Source organism: Suncus etruscus, chromosome 13, assembly GCF_024139225.1.
Source record: "Suncus etruscus isolate mSunEtr1 chromosome 13, mSunEtr1.pri.cur, whole genome shotgun sequence".
In the NCBI taxonomy this organism is placed as follows: domain Eukaryota; kingdom Metazoa; phylum Chordata; class Mammalia; order Eulipotyphla; family Soricidae; genus Suncus; species Suncus etruscus.
Genome location: NC_064860.1, coordinates 95,856,943 through 95,870,580, shown reverse-complemented (window position 1 = coordinate 95,870,580; position 13,638 = coordinate 95,856,943). Strand labels below are relative to the sequence as shown.

Sequence of the window (13,638 nt, the reverse complement as noted above, 5' to 3'; positions counted from 1 at the left end):
TGAGAAACCTGGCCTGTTTGGCTGAACACAAAGCTGATATTCTGATTCTGGCATGAATCGAAGAAAGACACATATGTAGCTCTTTGTCAACAAGCTCTCAGTCTCTCTGTCTTTAATTGTTATAGTCCATCTTCAGCTTACAAATAGACCAATCATGCCGAAGCCGCATGCTACGAATGAAATTGGATTTTTTCGCACGGCACACCAGACAATATCTCACGGCATACTAGTGTGCCGTAGCACAGTGGTTGAAAAACACTGGCTTAGAGGACCAGATGCTTGCTTTAACCCTCGACTCTCTCTGGGGGAAGGATTTTTGCTAGGACTACTTTAGAGCAACTAATTAGTTACTGATGATACTAGATTTCTTTCCTTCTTGGTGAAGCTAGATTGTTTGTTTTTTATGGTGTCACACCCAGAACACCCAGAGGTGTTCGGGGTTACTCCTGGCTCTGTGCTCAGAAATCACTCCTGGTAGGCTTGGGAGACCATATGGGATGTCAGGAGTGGAAACCGGGTCAGCTGTGTGCTACCTGCTGTGCTCTATCACTCAGATAGTTTTTAATTTACCAAGATAGTTTTTAATTTACCATATTTTCTGGTAATATAAGACAACTGGGCGTATAAGATAAACCCCTACTTTTCCTGTTAAAATATAGGGTTTGAGCATTGAAAAGCCACACGCCAGCCATGACACCTGGAGGCTGGATGGGATGCAGCGCTGGGTAACTCAGCTCCTCTGTGTGTCCTGAAAGATGAATCAGGACAAGCAGAGGACTGAGTGAGGACGCCTGGCAGCTGGATGGATGCAGCGGTAAGAGGGGGGCAGATGACTAGTCCGTGAAACAGTAGTAAGTTCCAGCAAAGGCATATAAGCCGACCCCCGACTTTTTTTTTTTTGTTTTTTTGGGCCACACCCATTTGATGCTCAGGGGTTACTCCTGGCTATGCACTCAGAAATCGCCCCTGGCTTGGGGGGACCATATGGGACGCCGGGGGATTAAACTGGGTCCTTCCTTGGCTAGCACTTGCAAGGCAGACACCTTACCTCTAGCACCACCTCACCGGCCCCAAGAGTTTTTTTGTTTGTTTTAGTTTTTGGGTCACATCCGGCAGCACTCAGGGGCTGCTCCTGTCTCCATGCTCAGAAATCTATCCTGGCAGGCTCAGGGGACCATATGGGATGCCGGGATTCGAACCACTGACCTTCTGCATGAAAGGCAAATGCCTTACCTCCATGCTATCTCTCCGGCCTCCCCCCAACTTTTTTTTATTTTGTATTTCTTTTTCGACCCCCGACTTTTAAGAAGTTTTACATGGGTTAAAAAGTTGTCTCATACGTGGAAAATACGGTACTTAGAGTGTTCAGGATAGAAGATGAACTTCGGGCCCAGAGAGATAGCACAGTGGCGTTTGCCTTGCAAGCAGCCGATCCAGGTTTGAATCCCGGTGTCCCGTATGGTCCCCCATGCCTGCCAGGAGTGACCCCTGAGCACTGCCGGGTGTGGCCCAAAAACCAAAAAAAAAAAAAGATGATGAACTTCATGGACTTCTCAACAGCTAAAGGCAAGCAATGATAAAATTCCATTCCTTCCCTCTGGTTCTGTGCTCAAGGATCACTGTGTGTTAGGGATTGATTAGTCCCTTTTCTATTCCTTTATTGGTAGCTGAATTTGGGTCACCACCATTTGGGAATTGAAAAGGGAAGATGCTCTGCTTGCTGTCAGAAATCTTTGGAGAAGCCTGACAGTAGTCAGGATCAGAGTGTAGATCAGGGACAGTAGAGGATCAGGGTGTTTGACTCAAATGCTGCCAACCTGGATTCACCTGGCCATTGATTCCCCAAGCACTAACAGGAGGGATCCTTGAACTGAGAGCCAGGTGTAAGCCCTGAGCACAACCAGGTGTGGGAAAAAAACACCAAACAACTAAGAAACCAGGGGCCGGAGAGATAGCACAGCGGTGTTTGCCTTGCAAGCAGCCGATCCAAGACCTAAGGTGGTTGGTTTGAATCCCCGTGTCCAATATGGTCCCCCGTGCCTGCCAGGAGCTATTTCTGAGCCCCAAAGCCAAAACAAATAAACAAAAAGAAACCAACTATTATTTTTGTTTGTTTGTTTTTGGGTTACACCTGGCAGCACTCAGGAGTTACCCTGGCTCTATGCTCAGAAATCGCTCCTGGCAGGCTCGGGGGACCATATTACTCCTGGCTCTATGCTCAGAAATCGGGGGGGGGGGGGGGGCATATGGGATGCCTGAATTTGAACCACCGACCTTCTGCATGCAAGGCAAACGCCTTATCTCTGTTATCTCTCCGGCCCCAACTGTCTAGTTTCTTTCAGTTTGGGCATATCCTCTGTCATGGTGCAAAGTCAGTTGTAAAGGACAAACTTCTTAGGACAAATCTGGTCTTCTCCAATGGCCAGTGTGTTATCCAGGCTGGAATTCATTTTTTTTTTTCCAGAAAACTACTACGCGATTTTATTTATTTATTTTTGGTTTTTGGGCCACACCTGGCTGTGTTCAGGGTGACTCCTGGCTGTCTGCTCAGAAATAGCTCCTGGCAGGCACGGGGTACTATATGGGACACCGGGATTCGAACCAACCACCTTAGGTCCTGATTCAGCTGCTTGCAAGGCAAACACCGCTGTGCTATCTCTCCGGCCTCTATTTAAATACTTTTTATTGAGACCCAGGTGAATTGCAAATCTTTCACAGCTATATTTAAAGTTCATAGTGGCAGTGAATTACTAAGGCTTTTTGACAGTTCTTATGCTGCTGTTCCAAACTGAAACACCCAAGTTGGCATGTCTTGGAAAGCTTAAATTCTCCCCTTTATGTCTGTGTCATTTGTTAAACTTGGGTAACTCGTAGTAGAGGGCTGTTCTGTCTCAGAGGAAATCATGCCAAGTAATTCCAACTAACTGAGCTGTTCCAAATAGCTATCCTTTCAGACCTGACCTGCTGTGCCCTGTGTCAGCTGGTAGCAAAAATCTGAACTCTGAGAGCCCTCTACAAGAGTGTGCCCCCTTCCTGCCTCCTGGGACTTCTCCCTCTGAGACTACCCTAAAATGAAAACTCATTTTTCACGGTTTAGTTAGAACCCTCTTGTTGCACCCAATTTTAACTTCTGGCTGAGTCCCATCCAAGGAATCATGTGAAGTCTGGGCATTTCAAGTGCCAAATGCTACTTAAAATGTGTCTTGTTTGTTTTTGCCTGGAATCCCTCCTGGCTCCACACCTCTCTCCAGCATCTTCCACCTGCCACTGACACAGGCTGTTCCTCCATCTTCAATCTCACCCCATCAGCTGGTCATAAACCATCTGCTTCCACGTCTCCCTTGCATAGCTCTCTGGGGCTGTTGTCTTTGAAGGCCACGGTGACAGTTCTCCACCCGTCATTTCTAGTGTTGGTTGTCTGATAAGACCAGAGGGTGGACGCTCTTGCCCAGACGTGCTCCCCTAACTTTCTGGCCAACCTGTCGCTTGGTGAAAATGTTAACTGCCAGCCTTGGCCACATGGGTCTCCATAGGCTGGGAGCCATTAGTACAGTCCTCAATACCTTTGGTACAGGCTCAAAACAGAAGCTGGAACTGGGTGGTGTGGACTGGCTCAAACAGTTCCCCAAAGGGAAAGGCCCAAGGTCGGTCGGTGTACTTGCTCTGCTCCACTGCATCTAGGGGCAACTCGGCTGCCATCTTCTTAGTGCAAAGCCGGTGTGGCCAAGAAAAGGGGGAATCGCTGGGGACGCTGAGCCAACGGCTGCTGCTTTCCAGGCACACCGCCATTTCCCAAGGGTCCCGCTTGCTTTTATGAGGAGGGGGATGGCAGCTTCATGGGTGCTTGGGGGTGACATCCTCAAGCACCAGTCTCGGCAGGCATTTTCCTTAACCCTTTCCTGTCCCATGGTGGTTCCGGATCCTCCAGCTTCGCTCCCACTGATGCTGGGGTCAACTCTGCCCTCAAGGTCCCTCCCCACCCGAAGGCCATCACTCTGCAGGGTGTCAAATGGGCACGTGCGGGAATGGTGGTGATGGAAAGAGTTGGGGGTTGCATGTAAGAAAAAGAGGTCCTGAGTCCAAGCTTAAAAAAAAAATGTCGGGGCCGGAGAGATAGCATGGAGGTAAGGCGTTTACCTTTCATGCAGAAGGTCATCGGTTCGAATCCCGGCGTCCCATATGGTCCCCCGTGCTTGCAAGGAGCGACTTCTGAGCATGGAGCCAGGAGTAACCCCTGAGCACTGCCGGATGAGACCCAAAAACCAAAAAAAAAAAAAAAAAAAAAAAAAAAAAAAATGTCGCGTCTGGCGAGAGCCTTTCCCTTTGCACGCAGCTGACCTGGGTTCGATCCCCGGCACCCCCTGAGCACCACCAGGAGTAGGATTCTGGGGCCAAGAGCCAGGAGGAACTCCAGAGGGTCAACGAATGTGAGCCCTCCCACCCATATAAAACCAAAAAGACTAAAACAAACAAACAAAAAGATGCGTCCTGGATGTGTGCGACCCTGCGTGTGTGTGGTCTGCGTGGAGAAATGGGGGGCAGCCAGGCCACCCCGCTTAACCAACCGTCCTTGGAAAAAATTAGGGGTCTCAGAGAAAATTCTCCTTGGGGGCATGCTGGTATCCCAACACTGGAGGGAAAGACAGATGAAGGTGTGTGTGTGTGTGTGTGTGTGTGTGTGTGTGTGTGTGTGTGTGTGAGGGGCATGCTGGCACCCCAAAACTTGAGAGAAAGATAGATGAAGATGTATGTGTCTGTCTGCTCGGGGCATGCTGGCACCCCAAAACTTGAGGGAAAGAGATGAAGATGTGTGTGTGTGTGTCCCCTCAGGGGCATGCTGGCACCCCAAAACTTGAGGGAAAGAGATGAAGATGTATGTGTCTGTCTGCTTGGGGCATGCTGGCACCCCAAAACTTATGTGCGTGAATGACAGGTGAAGGTGTGTGTGAAAGACAGAAGAGTGTGTGCATGTCTCTTCCCCAGCGGACGGAGCTCAAAGAGCGAGCAAGAAGGCGAAGAAGCAAAAGCAGAGAAAGAACGACGGAGAGGCAGCCAATCAGCCCCGACCGCCGCACAATGGCCGGGGGCGATCCGGCGCCGCCTCACCGCGCGCGCAGGGATCCGCGCCGCACGCTCGAGGCCCGGCCGCGCTTCCGGCCTGGGTCCCGTCCAATCGGAGCGCGGCGCGGGCGGGCGGAAGCGGCCGTCGCCCCGCCCCTCGGCGCCGGGCAGGGACTCCTTTTTCCCGCGGAGGCGGCGCGGCGAGCCGAGCTGCAGGGAAGGGAAGGGGACGCGACGCGACGCGGACGCCGACGCCGCCCGCCCGCCCGCCCGGCCGGCCCGGCCTGGCCCTCCCCTCCCGCTCGTCTTCCCCTCGCCCGCCCTCCCCGGGCCTCGTCGGCGCGGCCTCCGCGTCTCGCCTCGTCTCGCCTCGCCTCGCCTCCTGTCGCCTCCCGTCGCCGGCCCGGCCTCGCCCGCGCGCTCCCGCCATGGCCGCCGAACCGCCCTCGGCCTCGGCCTCGCCGTCGCCCTCCTCGCCGCCGCCGCCGCCGTGTCCCCCCGCCGAGCTCTACTTCCTCATCGCGCGCTACCTCTCGGCCGGCCCGTGCCGCAGGGCCGCGCAGGTGGGCGGCGGGCGGCGGGCGGGCGGGCTTGCGGGCTCCGGGCGCCGACCCGCTTCTGACTCTCCCCTTCCCGCAGGTGCTGGTGCAGGAGCTGGAGCAGCACCAGGTAGGGCGGCCGGGGAGCCGGGCTTCCCGGGGTCGGGTCGGGCCGGGCCGGGCTGCGCCCTCCCCCGCTCACCGCCGGCCTTCCCCCCTCTCCGCAGCTGCTGCCCAAGAGGCTGGACTGGCAAGGCGGGGAGCACAGCAGGACCTACGCGGAGCTGGTGAGCCGGGCTGCCTGCGATCCCCGTCCGGCCCGATCCGCACCCCAACCCACATCCCCGGCCCCTTAGCGCTGCAGACAGGTCGGGTCGGGTCGGGGCCGAGGCGTCGGACCGTGCGCCCCGGGGCCCGGGCTCCGGGCCCCCAGGTGCGGCCGCCTAGGGCGCGTGCGCGAGGAAGGGGGCGGAGCCGCGCTGGGCCAATCAGCCCGCGGCTCGCGGCCGGCTCCGGCGTGCCGGTTTGGAAGCTCGTTCCTCATTGGCTGCCCTCGCCGGCCGCCCGCCCCCGTTTCCGGCCACTTGTTCCCTGGGAATAGACGCGCCGGGCTCTTGAGTTGTGGCACTGGCGTGCCGAGAGACGCGTCTCCCCCCGGATCCTCCTTCCTTTCCTTGCATCCCTTCAGCCTGATTAAACGTATCTCGCTGCTCTGGGTAGACCACCCGCCCTCTTTGCTTTTGCCTTTGCCTGGACACTCTGGGGTGGGGGTGGGTGTGGGGGAAACACACCTGATGATGCTCTGGTTAACAGTGCTTCTGCACTGTGCGATCAGGGTCCCCCGGTGGTGTTCTAGGACCAGATGGGGTGCTGGAGATCAAGCCGCAGGGAGCCCCGTGCAAGGCAAGCGCTCTTCCCCGCTGTGGACCGGTCCCCGTCGCCTCGCCCCTCGGAACTGCGCACCTCTCCAGTGCTCAGATAAACCCGACCCAGTTGAGGCTCGGACGCCGTCTTGGCTCCATAGTCACTGGCCATGGCCGCTGGCTCCCCTTTCTTTTAGAACTCAGGAAGTCCTGTGGTCCCAGGCGACGGGCGGCAGTCTGTGTCGGTGGTTCTGCTTGCTTGGAAGCACAGAACACTTGACATTGACATTTGACCTAGTTCTCAAAATTCTCTTTGAGCGATTTCTTCAACAACGATACATTGAAGGGATAAGCTTTATTCATTTTTACTCCTGGTGGAAATATTTTTGTTGTTTTGTTTCTGCGTCACACCCGGCGTGTTCGGGAATGACTCCTGACTCTGTGCTCAGAAATCGTTTCTCGCAGGCTGGGGAACCCTATGGGATGCTGGGTATCAAACCCGTGTAGGCTGTGTTCAAGGCAAATACCTTCCTTACCTGTTGTGCTAGTGCTCGTGCCGCCTGGTAGAAATAGTGTTATGAGGGAGGGAGGAAAGCATTGATGTGAGAACAGCTGAACTCGCTGTCCCTGTAAAAATCTGTATATTGATCTTGAGTCACACCCGGTGAGACTCAGGGCTTATTCCTCATTCTGCTTAGAGATCATTTCTGGTGGGGCTTGGAGAGTGTTACTTTCTTTGTTTTCTTTCTGGCCCCTAAAAGTGCGTGTACGTTCTGAGTCTTGCAGTTAGATTGTTTTCAGAGCCTTGATGGTTTCAAATCCTCATCTATAATGTGATTGGTTGACTTGGTCTTTTTTTTTCTTTTTTCCTAAATACTATTATTATTTTTGCCATCAGTGGACTCAGGGATTAACCAGAGCAACCTCTAGATTGCTCTTAGGACTCCCGAGTAACCTTGGGATTTACTCTTGGCTCTGTACTCTGGGATCTCTCTCCTTGTAGAGCTTGGCTGGGGGACTCTATGGGATGGTGTGACTGGACTCAGAACCTGGGTTCATTGCAAGGTTTTTACCCAACTTACCTGCCTTGCTATTGTTCATTCACCCCCAGTTTGTCTTACATACACACACCGAGAGAACTAAGGGTCTGAGGATGAACTCCCCTGTAAAAAGAGTTATTCTTAGCAGATTCATGCTTTGTCTCAAGTTTTCCAACCAAATATGTCTCTCTTTTTTTTTGGGGGGGGGCAACACCAGCGGCGCTCAGGGGTTACTCCTGGCTCTGTTCAGAAATTCAGAGGTTCTCAGGGGGGACTCTGGGATGCTGAGGTTCAAGCCTGGGTCGGCCACATGCAAGGCAAACGTCTTAGCCGTTTATGGTGGGTTTGAGCTGCGGGGGTTCACTTAAGTACAGGTGTATTTATTTCTCTTGCTTCCCTCTCTTGCTCCTGCTCCCAGCTCAGGAGGGTTGTGGCAGTGCCAAGGATCTAATGCCACCCTCCTACTTGCAAAGCATATGCCCAGTTCTTTAAACTCTCCCTCTGGCCCGTGGTGGATTTTACTTTTGGAGGGAAAAGGGGCTTGGCCTCACTCACCCAGTGACAGAAGAAGCAGGGGCTTCTTCTGTCTATGTTTGGGTATTGTTCCTGCAGTCTGTCCTCAGGGACCATGTGGTTCCAGTCACTGAGCCTTAGGTTGGCGTAGGGGAGAGGTCATGTGTCAAGTGCCTTAACCAACACCCCTTCGTCTTATTTTTCTAGCTGAGCACATGTTTTTACATCTCGGACTTTATCCCTGAATTCTACAGAGCAGCTCTAAAAAAAAAAATTATAGGGGCCCGGAGAGATAGTACAGCGGTGTTTGCCTTGCAAGCAGCCGATCCAGGACCTAAGGTGGTTGGTTCGAATCCCGATGTCCCATAGGGTCCCCCGTGCCTGCCAGGAGCTATTTCTGAGCAGACAGCCAGGAGTAACCCCTGAGCAACGCTGGGTGTGGCCCCCCCCAAAAAACAAAACAAAACAAAAAAAATTATAGGACTGTTTTTGGAGGTTTTTCTTTTTGGTTTTTGGGTCACACCTGGTGGCGCTCAGGGGTTATTCCTGGCTTTGTGCTCAGACATCACTTCTGGCAGGCTCGGGGACCACATGGAATGCTGGAATCCAAACTGTCATCCGTCCAGTGTTGGTTGTGTGCAAGGCAAATGCCTTACCGTTGTGCTATCATTCCAGCCCCTGGAGATGTTTTTAATGTGGCTGTGGATTGGGGCTATTGGAGTCAGGTCAGAAGGCTGTTTTATCACCTTGGTGCATTTCTTCAGGGTACTCAGGAGAGTCCCAAATGGGAGGGAAGGAAAGAAGAAAGGGCAGAGGTTGGTTTTGAAGAGACAATAGTTGAACAGTTAGTTGTTATATAGAAAAGGGTTTTCTGTATTCTCATATGTGGCTACAGCTGAGCTTCTGGCCCATCTCTAGCTCTGCTGTTGTTTTCTTTTGTTTTTAAAAGACTTTATAATTAGTTGACCCAAGTTTTAATAGTTACTTCAGGCATTAAGTGTTCCAGCACTATCCCACCACCAATGTGGCCTTCCCTTGACCAGGGTCTCCAATTTCTCACCCACCACCCTGTGCCTGCCCATTGCAGGCACAGGCAAGTTGACTTCGTATCATTGGTTACAGCACAGGCAAATGGAATTATCAACACTGAGGTCAATGAGGATCAATTTGTAGTAATTGTTCTCTTCCCATGCTGTTGCTCCTCTGTTTCTGAGGGGATTTACTGTTCTCATTGTTGCAAGTTAAGCCTGGGGTACTCACTGAGCCTGGTGGTCGCCTCTGCAACTTTCCCTTTGGAATTGCTGTGATCCTGCTCGGCTGAAACGGAAATTTTGAGGTGTCTGTACCTGTTCTTATTGACCGCTCCTGTTGGACCTTGGTGCTCAAAGCTTTTATTCTTGGATTTTGGGCTGTACCCAGCTATGCTTAGGGAGCACTTGTGATGGTCTTAGGGGACCATATGGGGTGCGGGGATTGAACCTGGGTTGACCATGTTCAAAGCCAATACTGTACCCGCTGTGCTGTCACTCAGGCAGGCCTCAAGGGCTTGCTTGTCCCTGTCAGTATCTTTGGAGAGGATGTTCGGGCATGTTTTGTCCAAGCAGAGCCTAAGTAGCAGAATTAGACCCTGGAAGGAAGGTGATCCCCGGCCAATGTGGCATGAGGCTGTGCTAATCTACTTGTCTCTGGGTTTTGCTCCTAGTTCTTATCTGCTTTGCCTGTTTCCAGGATAGGATTGTGCCGTTCCCTTCCAGCAGTCTGAGATTACTGAATCTTCTGGACTACTTACTTAACAGAGTTGCCGGCTTCCCCGGCTTCTGGAGACCGGGGCTCTGCTTTCCATGCCTGATGCTCAGCAACTTTCAGTTTTCTGAAGTGTTCTTCTTTCCTTCAGCCTTCCTCGCTTCTGCAGCGCACCCTGGGGCTTCCCCCAGAGCAGCTCTGCTACTGGTCTGTGGCCCGAGGGAAAGAATGACAGGAGACATGGCTCATTCTGGGGCTTCCTCTTTTAGTACTCATGTCTGTGGTGCCAGTGCACAGGTGGCTGTTACTTAGAAAAGTGTGGCAGGGTTTTCTGTATTCTCACATATGGCCATTTCTTCCTGCTCTCTGCCAGGGAGAGAAACAGCTGTGAGTTGCTGTTTGCAGAAGGGCGCCTTAGTTTCTGGGGTGCCGTTAATCTAGTTTGCAAGTATGTCATTGTTGGGGCAAGAGGAGTAGCTTCTCACGTTATGACTGAGTAGTTGGCATAATTGTAAAAATGATGCCGGGCTTGAAGCTGTGGAGTCAAGGTACATCTCATTCGACTTCCCTGGAGGTGCCTGGTATAGGTGCTCAGTAATTAATGAAACGATTTTGGATTTTTTTTTTTGGGAGGGGCGCCCAAACCCGGCGGTGCTCAGGGGTTACTCCTGGCTGTCTGCTCAGAAATAGCTCCTGGCAGGCACGGGGAACCATATGGGACACCGGGATTCGAAACAACCACCTTTGGTCCTGGACCGGCCGCTTGCAAGGCAAACGCCGCTGTGTTATCTCTCCAGGCCCGATTTTGGATTCTTATTGCTGAGATTCAGTCATTGAGGCTGGGCTATGAAACACTGAAGTTTTAGATCTTTGGTTTCATTTTCTTTTTTCCGACATGCCCAGCAGCACTCAGGGGTTTCTCCTGGCTCTGCGATTAGAAATCGCTTTGGGGAAGCTCAGGGACACTATATGGGATGCTAGGATTGAACCCGGATAGGCAAATGCACTATGTGCTGTGCTATTGCTCTCGCCTTTTCTGTGTGTTATATTTTTGGGTCTCAGCTAGCAGTGCTCAGGGATGACTACTGGTTGGTTCAATGCTAGGGGCTGCTCCTGGTAGTGATCAGGGGATTGTATAGTGTGATGCTGGGGTCTAACCCTGACCCTGGGCATGCAGGGCATATGCTGATATCCCTAACCCCCAAAATACCGCAAACCATTTCTTTAGGAATGTTTAAAGTAGAATCACTGTGACTATTCACTGACTCTTATGTTTATTCTTTGGTTTTTGGCCACAGTCAATAGTGTGCAGGACGACTCATGGCTGGCTTAGGGGACCATAGGGGCTCTGGAGATTGAACTCACCCTTATTCATCTGCTGTCCTATCTCTCTCTGTCCCCTTCTCTCTCTCTCTCTCTCTCTCTCTCTCTCTCTCTCTCTCTCTCTCTCTCTCTCCCTCCCTCCCTCTCTCTCCCTCCCTCTCTCTCTCTCTCTCCCTCTCCCCCTCCCTCCCTCCCTCCCTCCTCCCCTCCCCCCTCTCTCCTTTCTCTCTCTCTCTTTTTTTCTGGGTCACACCCGGCAGTGCTCAGAGGTTACTCTTGGCTCCAGGCTCAGAAATTGCTCCTGGCAGGCTTGAGGGACCATGTGGGATGCCGGGATTCGAACCAATGACCTTCTGCATGAAAGGCAAACGCCTTACCTCCATGCTATCTCTCTGGCCCCAGTCCCCTTCTCTTACTTTAGCTTTTGTTTTGTTTTGTTTTTGTTTTTGGGTCACACCAGGCAGCGTTGTGTTGCACAGGCTCGGAACAATATGGGATGCCGGGATTCGAACCATCTGCATGCAAGGCAAACACCCTACCTCCATGCTATCTCTCTGGCCCCCCTTTCTCTTACTTTAATAGAGCCAATTGCAAATATGCCTGAGCCAGCAGGATGGGTCCCTCCTTGGTGATCTGGATGGGAGGGGCAGGGAGGACAGGGTGGTCTGGAGGAGCTTGTCTCACAGTTAAACTTGGGCTCCTCCACCTGTCCAAGCCCCTCCTTTTTGGCATAGAGGAACGGGGAAGTGGTATTTAGGATGCAAATGTTGGGTGTCACGCTTACATAATTTTAGCTTTGTGGGGCTAATCTTGCCTGCCAATTGCTTCAGAATGTGGCTGTGACGGTTGCTGTGCTGCTTGGAGGCTGCTGTGGCGGGAAGTGGCACACCTGCCTGACCACATTGTGGCCACTTTGGGCATATGCCTGGCGGGTGCTCCCTTGGTTGCAGTGCTGCACGTGCTGGGGGCACCGCTCTTTCTGGTCTCAAAGTTTCTGGGTCACACCTGGCGATGCTCAGGGGTTCCTCCTGGCTCTGCACTCAAAAATCACTCCTGGTGGGTCGGAGAGATAGCACAGCGATAGGGTGTTTGCCTTGCAAGCTGCTGATCCAGGACGGACTGTGGTTCGAATCCTGGCATCCCATATGGTCCTGTAAGCCTGCCAGGAGTAATCTCTGCGTGCCACTGGGTGTGGCTCCACCCCCAAAAAAATCACTCCTGGCAGCCTCAGTGGTCCATATGAGATGCCGGGGATCTAACCCATGTTGGCCACATTCTAAGGTTAGGGTTAACGTTAGCTGTGCTATTGCTCTGGCCCAGATGCGGAAATTTGAAGTCCCTGATCAAATCCCTTGATTATGCTGTGATTTTTTTGTACCCTTAGCAGCATAGCTAATCACAGTGATAAGATGCGGAGGGGTTGTAGTACCAGCTGTGTGTGAGGGCTCTGCCATTATTTGCTCTTTGGTTCTAGGCAGGTGATGTGTTTTCTCAACTGTAAAGTCAGGAGAAATAGTTGCAAGGTTTACTGAATTAGCATAAGTAAAGTCCTTTAGAGCTGTTTCTGTCGACAGGAATTGCTGTGTAGGTGTTCACACTATTTTCGTTCTTAGGTTAGGGGTGAGGAATTATTCAAGCCTTAGACTACTTGCAGAAGCCAGGGGGAGCTCTCTGGGCTGGAGCCCAAGGGTGAATGTGGCATTTTGTGTTGCCAGGTGAACTGCTGGGAGTAATTCCCAAGCACTGACCTTGGAGTATCCCCTGAGCACCACCAGGTTTGTCTCTCCCCTCCCCCCCCCCAAGTCATATTTATTGAAGAAGGTACATTTACTGCTTTTTGCTTTTACTTCTGGAAAATGTGGACTCTGAGCTAGAAACCTTCTCCAGGTCCCATTACTGTTGGTGTAGGGCTGACTGTTGAGCTCATTTCTTCTTGCCCCTGGTGCAAGCCAGATTTCACACTGAGGAGAGACTGAGAAGAGGCCTGCGGTTTCTGCACTGAAAGGAGAGTCTTCTGAGAGAAGCCTTGTGGGTTCCACACTGAAGAGAAACTTTTGTCTGAGGGAAGCCTTGTGGGTCCCACACTGAGAGGAGAGACTTCTGCTTGAGAAAAAGCTTTGTGGATTCCACACCGAAGAAAGACTTCTGTATGAGGACGCCTTGTGGATCCCACAATGAGAAGAGACATTTCTGTCTTAGGGGAGCCATGTGGATGCTGTGGGTTTTTGTTGTCGCGTTTCTGGTGCTGGGACTATTCCTGTCTCAGTACTCACTACTCCAGGTCACCCTCGGCAGTTCTGTTGTTTTTTCTGAGGATTCGAGCCAAGATCAGCTTCATGCATGGCCTCATTTCTGACATTCTTTTTTTTTTTTTTTTTTGGTCACACCCGGCAGCGCTGAGGCGTTATTCCTGGGTCTAGGCTCAGAAATCACCCCTGGCAGACACAGGGGACCATATGGGATGCTGGGATTCGAACCTCTGTCCTTCTGCATGAAAGGCAAACTCCTTACCTCTATGCTATCTCTCCAGCCCCGTGTCTGACATTCTTCAGTTCA

At 52.1% G+C, this 13,638-nt stretch overlaps 1 protein-coding gene across 1 annotated transcript in view; it reads left to right on the top strand.

The window, feature by feature from the left end:
* Nucleotides 1-5,452: 5,452 nt before the first annotated feature.
* Nucleotides 5,453-13,638, top strand: part of BRWD1 (bromodomain and WD repeat domain containing 1) — an 88,309-nt gene continuing 80,123 nt past the window's right edge. Inside the window, exons 1-3 of the mRNA XM_049785383.1 lie at nt 5,453-5,624; nt 5,701-5,730; nt 5,828-5,887. Coding sequence (XP_049641340.1) covers nt 5,490-5,624; nt 5,701-5,730; nt 5,828-5,887 — 225 coding nt within the window. The 5' untranslated portion in view covers nt 5,453-5,489. The remainder of the gene's footprint in view (nt 5,625-5,700; nt 5,731-5,827; nt 5,888-13,638) is intronic.